General features: G+C 38.7%; 1 protein-coding gene across 1 annotated transcript; it reads right to left on the bottom strand.

Moving 5' to 3' along the window:
* Window positions 1–622: 622 nt before the first annotated feature.
* On the bottom strand, window positions 623–7,709 carry LOC113471270 (repetitive proline-rich cell wall protein 2-like). The gene is made up of 3 exons (XM_026830282.1): window positions 7,177–7,709; window positions 6,523–6,849; window positions 623–1,347 (listed from the first exon to the last, which is right to left on the bottom strand). The coding sequence occupies exons 1-3, from the start codon at window positions 7,649–7,651 to the stop codon at window positions 1,193–1,195; spliced, it is 957 nt and encodes a 318-aa protein (XP_026686083.1). The 5' UTR covers window positions 7,652–7,709; the 3' UTR covers window positions 623–1,192.
* Between the last annotated feature and the right edge of the window lie 287 nt (window positions 7,710–7,996).

Genomic DNA, 7,996 nt, shown 5'->3' with positions numbered 1-7,996 from the left:
TAGGTATTAGGAGTGCTTTGGTAGTAGGTATTAGGAGTGCTTTGGTAGTAGGTATTAGGAGTGCTTTGGTAGTAGATATTACGAGGGGTTTGGTAGTAGGTATTAGGAGTGCTTTGGTAGTAGATATTACGAGGGGTTTGGTAGTAGGTCTTACGAGTGCTTTGGTAGTAGGTATTAGGAGTGCTTTGGTAGTAGATATTACGAGGGGTTTGGTAGTAGGTCTTACGAGTGCTTTGGTAGTAGGTAATCGAACCCGCGGCCTAGCGCTTACAAGGCAGACACACTACCAACTAAGCTAACTAGGCTGGCTAAACACTAGTTTTAAAAAATGAGTGTGGAAATTATTTTATTTAAGTACCTACCTATTCAATAAATTTGACATTGAAAAACCTTTTCACAGCCAGTCGCACTGGATAATTTACAAATATGGGTAGGGACTAGAGAATTATAATGTATGTAACTATGTATTATGTAGACTAGATCACTCAATGTCTTTGCTTACTTTCCTTTTCTTTTTGTTCCGAAAATCCCGAAATCAAAATTTTTTCGAGCTTTTACTAAACACGCGTTTTTTGTCCGAGAAAATTTTGGCACATAGTTCCATCTTTCAGGAAACTTCGCATTTTTTTTGAAGGATCAGAATGAGATCTCATTTTTTGCCTCTATTTCACTCACGTCCTTCCCGGAGAAATTACCACTTGACTATCTGAAAAACGCACAAGAGGCCCGAAAATCATTGAATGTGTGTGGACGCTTTTGTAATGTTATGTTCTTTGGAGACTCTAGCTTGTAAAGGGAAAACGCCTTGGTTTTAATTTTCCGATATCATTTCTTATAATAGGCCGACATTATTGGAGGGGGTCGAAAATTTAGGCATTCGCCGTCGGCCACCGTTTGTTTTTATGGGGCGGTTTGCTACAAAATCTTCATAATCCTCTACCGACTCCTGGAACCAATCCATGGGAGTTTTTCGGTGCCTCAGACCTTCAACTTCTTTAGCTTTTTTGTATAGCTTAATATTCACAAACGATATTCTTCGTCCAAAGTATCGTAGTTTTTTTATTTTTTTGTCTTATTTTTTTCGGTTTTAAGGTCGAAAAAAAAATAGGAGGGAACTTTTCCAATTAGTTTACCTGAGGGTTTTCGGCGTATAAACCATTTTGATTTTTTGCTTGAAGATATTGCAATTCTTTTACCCGGGGGTTTGCGGGTTATATGTATGTCTACGAACCTTTATATTCGGTTTAACGGGGGGCTTTCGAGTTGTATTTTCATCACATGGAGCTTTTTCAGTAGTTTGTCTTGTATCTGTATAATCTGTATTCCGTTTAACGGGGGGCTTGCGAGTTGTATTTTTATCGTTTGGAGATCTTTCAGTAGTTTGTCTTGTATCTGTATAATCTGTATTCCGTTTAACGGGGGGCTTGCGAGTTGTATTTTTATCGTTTGGAGATCTTTCAGTAGTTTGTCTTGTATCTGTATAATCTGTATTCCGTTTAACGGGGGGCTTGCGAGTTGTATTTTTATCGTTTGGAGATTATTCAGTAGTTTGTCTTGTATCTGTATAATCTGTATTCCGTTTAACGGGGGGCTTGCGAGTTGTATTTTCATCACATGGAGCTTTTTCAGTAGTTTGTCTTGTATCTGTATAATCTGTATTCCGTTTAACAGGGGGCTTGCGAGTTGTATTTTTATCGTTTGGAGATTATTCAGTAGTTTGTCTTGTATCTGTATAATCTGTATTCCGTTTAACGGGGGGCTTGCGAGTTGTATTTTTATCGCTTGGAGATTTTTCAGTAGTTTGTTTTGTATCCTTAGATTTTGTATTCGGTTTAACGGGGGGCTTGCGAGTTGTATTTTTATCGCTTGGAGATTTTTCAGTAGTTTTTCTTGTATCTGGTGGCTTTGTATTACGTTTTTTTTCTTACATATTTACGTTTGGGAGCTTTTGCATTCGGTTCAACCTGGGCCTTCTGAGTTTTAATATGGCTTGCGACTTTTTCAGTCAGTTCACCCGGGTGGTTCATATTTTTATGAACTTTTGCAGTCAGTTCATCCAAGGCTTTTTGGAGTGCATGTATATGATCCAGGAGTTTGTAGTTCATATGTCCAGAAATTGGAATTTTTTTAGTCAGTACACCCAGGGGTTTGTAGTTCATATTTCTAATAACTTTTCCGGTCAGTTCATCCAAGGCTTTTTGGAGTGCATATATATCATCCAGGGGGTTGGATTTCATATGTTTACGAATTGGAGCTTTTATAAACAGTTCTTCTGGGTGTTTGTAAGTTATATTTCCCACATGAAAACTTGGAAGTCTTTCAGTCCGTTCAGCGAAGGGTATGTAGTTTGGATCTTTTCTAGCCTGTTGAAGTTCCTGCCATGCTTTGTGGATTTCATGTAAAGATCTAGGAAGTGGAATTCTTTCAGTCAGTTCATCCGAGGCGTTTTGGAGTGCATATATATCATCCAGGGGGTTGGATTTCATATGTTTACGAATTGGAGCTTTTTCAAACAGTTTTTCTGGGGGTTTGGTTACTTTTTCAAACAGTTCTTCTGGGTGTTCGTAAGTTATATTTCTCAAATCAAAACTTGGAAGTCTTTCAGTCCGTTCAGCGAAGGGTATGTAGTTTGGATCTTTTCTAGCCCGTTCAAGTTCCTGCCACGCTTTGTAGATTTCATGTAAAGATCTAGGAAGTTCACCCGAGGCAAAGTTGGAGCTTGAACAATTTTCAGGCAGTTCATCCAAGGCTTTTTGAAGTGCATGTATTTCATCCATTCCTACCTCCGGTCTGTGAGATAAATATTCATGATTAGTCATATGTACATAACCCGGGGCTGATATATTAAATTTAGGGGTCAAAGATAAAGGGCTATAAAACAATTGATTTTCTTGCATGCTGCCATATTTATGAAGGGTTAAAGGTACATAACCAGGGGGTCTGGTATTATGTCTTTATGTCCAATGTATACCCTATGGCCTATACCTACCTTTATGTCCAATGTATACCCTATGGCCTATACCTACCTTTATGTCCAATGTATACCCTATGGCCTATACCTACCTTTATGCCCAATGTATACCCTATGGCCTATACCTACCTTTATGTCCAATGTATACCCTATGGCCTATACCTACCTTTATGTCCAATGTATACCCTATGGCCTATACCTACCTTTATGTCCAATGTATACCCTATGGCCTATACCTACCTTTATGTCCAATGTATACCCTATGGCCTATACCTACCTTTATGTCCAATGTATACCCTATGGCCTATACCTACCTTTATGTCCAATGTATACCCTATGGCCTATACCTACCTTTATGTCCAATGTATACCCTATGGCCTATACCTACCTTTATGTCCAATGTATACCCTATGGCCTATACCTACCTTTATGTCCAATGTATACCCTATGGCCTATACCTACCTTTATGTCCAATGTATACCCTATGGCCTATACCTACCTTTATGCCCAATGTATACCCTATGGCCTATACCTACCTTTATGTCCAATGTATACCCTATGGCCTATACCTACCTTTATGTCCAATGTATACCCTATGGCCTATACCTACCTTTATGTCCAATGTATACCCTATGGCCTATACCTACCTTTATGTCCAATGTATACCCTATGGCCTATACCTACCTTTATGTCCAATGTATACCCTATGGCCTATACCTACCTTTATGTCCAATGTATACCCTATGGCCTATACCTACCTTTATGTCCAATGTATACCCTATGGCCTATACCTACCTTTATGTCCAATGTATACCCTATGGCCTATACCTACCTTTATGTCCAATGTATACCCTATGGCCTATACCTACCTTTATGTCCAATGTATACCCTATGGCCTATACCTACCTTTATGCCCAATGTATACCCTATGGCCTATACCTACCTTTATGTCCAATGTATACCCTATGGCCTATACCTACCTTTATGTCCAATGTATACCCTATGGCCTATACCTACCTTTATGTCCAATGTATACCCTATGGCCTATACCTACCTTTATGTCCAATGTATACCCTATGGCCTATACCTACCTTTATGTCCAATGTATACCCTATGGCCTATACCTACCTTTATGTCCAATGTATACCCTATGGCCTATACCTACCTTTATGCCCAATGTATACCCTAAGGCCTATACCTACCTTTATGCCCAATTTAGGTATGCTTTTGAATCGCTGCCATATGGAATCAGGATGGAATGTGACGAGTTGAAGTAGCCTATGTGACTTAGTACATAGAATTTAACGAAGAATCATAATCTGGAAAAGAAAGTGTTTTCATCAAATAATACCTATATAAATAAAATTGTAGATTTGGGACTCCAGGGACATTTCGAAAAAATCCGTTTTCACCCCCCGGAGGCCATCAGTGCAGGAAATTCCAAGTTTCATTTTTGGGTCTAAATTTTAAAAAACAAAGCTCTACGTTTCTTAAGGCATTTGGTATGATGTATCACAAGTAGGGGGTTCTCATTTAAGATTTTAATGTTGACTCCCCAACCCCTGGGGCCGACCCTGATAATTTTTTAAAAGGTAATTGTGAAAACACAAGTTCGTATTACTGTTATGTTTTGCTTTCGAGTTCGTGCTTCCTGTTGCCTTCAAACTTGAGCATATGCTTACATACCTATACAATTATACACTTGAGAGCAATAAATTCGGGGCAAAATATTTATTAGAGCCTGCACATTTTCTTTATGCACTGTGAAATTTTGCATTTAGAACTATCGAAGTAGGAGTATCAACCAACCTCAGTGGTGTAGTGGTTAGCAGGTTAGCACGGTGGACCTTTGAATCACCCGGTCTGAGCCCTGGGGACCATTCGGCCAATTTCATCATTCACACATGCTTCCTGTTGCCTTCAAACTTGAGCATATGCTTACATACCTATACAATTATACACTTGAGAGCAATAAATTCGGGGCAAAATATTTATTAGAGCCTGCACATTTTCTTTATGCACTGTGAAATTTTGCATTTAGAACTATCGAAGTAGGAGTATCAACCAACCTCAGTGGTGTAGTGGTTAGCAGGTTAGCACGGTGGACCTTTGAATCACCCGATCTGAGCCCTGGGGACCATTCGGCCAATTTCATCATTCACACATATGTACATGGCAAAGGTTTTATAAAATGATGTTCATGAAATAAATTTTTCTTTTATATTTGTGTTTGTCTTATTCACTGTTATCGGCCTTCCCTATTGGAACACCGTATACATATAAAATGAAAACACTAGGTTTTTTTTTTAAAGAGGTTTGACAGGGAACTGCGTCTTATCGTCCCGAAATCGAAGAGAGAAGGAAGACAGGATAGGAGAAAGCCAGCCGTTCCGAGAACGAACATTATCTCAGCAGGATAAAATCCGCCCCGGGCGGGAATCGAACCCGCGACCTAGCGCTTACAAGGCAGACACACTACCAACTAAGCTAACTAGGCTGGCTAAACACTAGTTTTAAAAAATGAGTGTGGAAATTATTTTATTTAAGTACCTACCTATTCAATAAATTTGACATTGAAAAACCTTTTCACAGCCAGTCGCACTGGATAAATTACAAATATGGGTAGGGACTAGAGAATTATAATGTATGTAACTATGTATTATGTAGACTAGATCACTCAATGTCTTTGCTTACTTTCCTTTTCTTTTTGTTCCGAAAATCCCGAAATCAAAATTTTTTCGAGCTTTTACTAAACACGCGTTTTTTGTCCGAGAAAATTTTGGCACATAGTTCCATCTTTCAGGAAACTTCGCATTTTCGAGCTTTTACTAAACACGCGTTTTTTGTCCGAGAAAATTTTGGCACATAGTTCCATCTTTCAGGAAACTTCGCACTTATATTACTTCTGCTTCACTGCATTGGCGGCGTGCCATCAATTTAATTTTAAAGCATTGCACGCCGCCAATGCAGTGAAGCAGAAGTGAAGATTAGAGGAAAGAGGAGTGCCATGAGGGGAAAGAAAGGTAGGTGGAACGCCGCCAAAGCAGTGAAGCAGAAGTAATCAGAGGAAAGAGGAGTGTAATGAGGGGAAAGAAAGGTAGGTACTACGTGAAGGAGGAGCACACAAATTATGAAGTGAATAAAAGGCGGGGTACAAAATTGATTTCTAATCAGAAGTGAGATTAGAGGAAAGAGGAGTGCCATGAGGGGAAAGAAAGGAAGGTGGCACGCCGCCAATGCAGTAAACCAATCCATGGGAGTTTTTCGGTGCCTCAGACCTTCAACTTCTTTAGCTTTTTTGTATAGCTTAATATTCACAAACGATATTCTTCTTCCAAAGTATCGTAGTTTTTTATTTTTTTGTCTTATTTTTTTCGGTTTTAAGGTCGAAAAAAAATAGGAGGGAACTTTTGCAATTAGTTTACCTGAGGGTTTTCGGCGTATAAACCATTTTGATTTTTTGCTTGAAGATATTGCAATTCTTTCACCCGGGGGTTTGCGGGTTATATGTCTACGAACCTTTATATTCGGTTTAATGGGGGGCTTGCGAGTTGTATTTTTATAGTTTGGAGATTTTTCAGTAGTTTGTCTTGTATCTGTATAATCTGTATTCCGTTTAACGGGGGGCTTGCGAGTTGTATTTTTATCGCTTGGAGATTTTTCAGTAGTTTGTCTTGTATCTGTATAATCTGTATTCCGTTTAACGGGGGGCTTGCGAGTTGTATTTTTATCGTTTGGAGATTTTTCAATAGTTTGTCTTGTATCTGTATAATCTGTATTCCGTTTAACGGGGGGCTTGCGAGTTTTTATTTTATCGTTTGGAGATTTTTCAGTAGTTTGTCTTTTATCTGTATTCCGTTTAACGGGGGGCTTGCGAGTTTTTATTTTATCGTTTGGAGATTTTTCAGTAGTTTGTCTTTTATCTGTATTCCGTTTAACGGGGGGCTTGCGAGTAGTATTTTTATAGTTTGGAGATTATTCAGTAGTTTGTCTTGTATCTGTATAATCTGTATTCCGTTTAACGGGGGGCTTGCGAGTTGTATTTTTATCGTTTGGAGATTTTTCAGTAGTTTGTTTTGTATCCTTAGATTTTGTATTCGGTTTAACGGGGGGCTTGCGAGTTGTATTTTTATCGCTTGGAGATTTTTCAGTAGTTTGTTTTGTATCTTTAGATTTTGTATTCCGTTTAACGGGGGGCTTGCGAGTTGTATTTTTATCGCTTGGAGATTTTTCAGTAGTTCTTTTTGTATCTTTAGATTTTGTATTCGGTTTAACGGGGGGCTTGCGAGTTTTATTTTTATCGCTTGGAGATTTTTCAGTAGTTTGTTTTGTATCCTTAGATTTTGTATTCGGTTTAACGGGGGGCTTGCGAGTTGTATTTTTATCGCTTGGAGATTTTTCAGTAGTTTTTCTTGTATCTGGTGGCTTTGTATTACGTTTTTTTCTTACATATTTACGTTTGGGAGCTTTTGCATTCGGTTCAACCTGGGCCTTGTGAGTTTTAATATGGCTTGCGACTTTTTCAGTCAGCTCACCCTGGGGGTTCATATTTTTATGAACTTTTGCAGTCAGTTCATCCAAGACTTTTTGGAGTGCATGTATATGATCCAGGGGTTTGTAGTTCATATGTCTAGGAATTGGAATTTTTTCAGTCAGTACACCCGGGGGTTTGTAGTTCATATTTCTATAAACTTTTCCGGTCAGTTCATCCAAGGCTTTTTGGAGTGCATATATATCATCGATCTTTTTCAAAATCACTCAAGAATTTGTAGGTATGACTTTCAGTCAGTTCATCTGGGTGTTTGTGAATTACATCTTTATGACTTGGATCTTTTTCCGTCAGTTCAACCGGGCGTTTGTGAGTTACATCTTTATGACTTGGAGCTTTTTCAGTCAGTTCACCCGGGGGTTTGTGAGTTATATCTGTATGACTTTTAGCTATTTCAGTCAGTTCAAGCGGGGATTTGTGGGTTATATCTCTATGAATTTCAGATTTTTCAGTCAGTTCATCATAGGGTTTATGGG

The sequence above is a fragment of the Diaphorina citri genome, unplaced genomic scaffold, assembly GCF_000475195.1.
Source record: "Diaphorina citri unplaced genomic scaffold, Diaci psyllid genome assembly version 1.1 scaffold2223, whole genome shotgun sequence".
Taxonomy (NCBI): Eukaryota; Metazoa; Arthropoda; class Insecta; order Hemiptera; family Psyllidae; genus Diaphorina; species Diaphorina citri.
The sequence above is the reverse complement of the archived record's forward strand: the minus strand, read 5'-3'. Positions and strand labels throughout refer to the sequence as shown.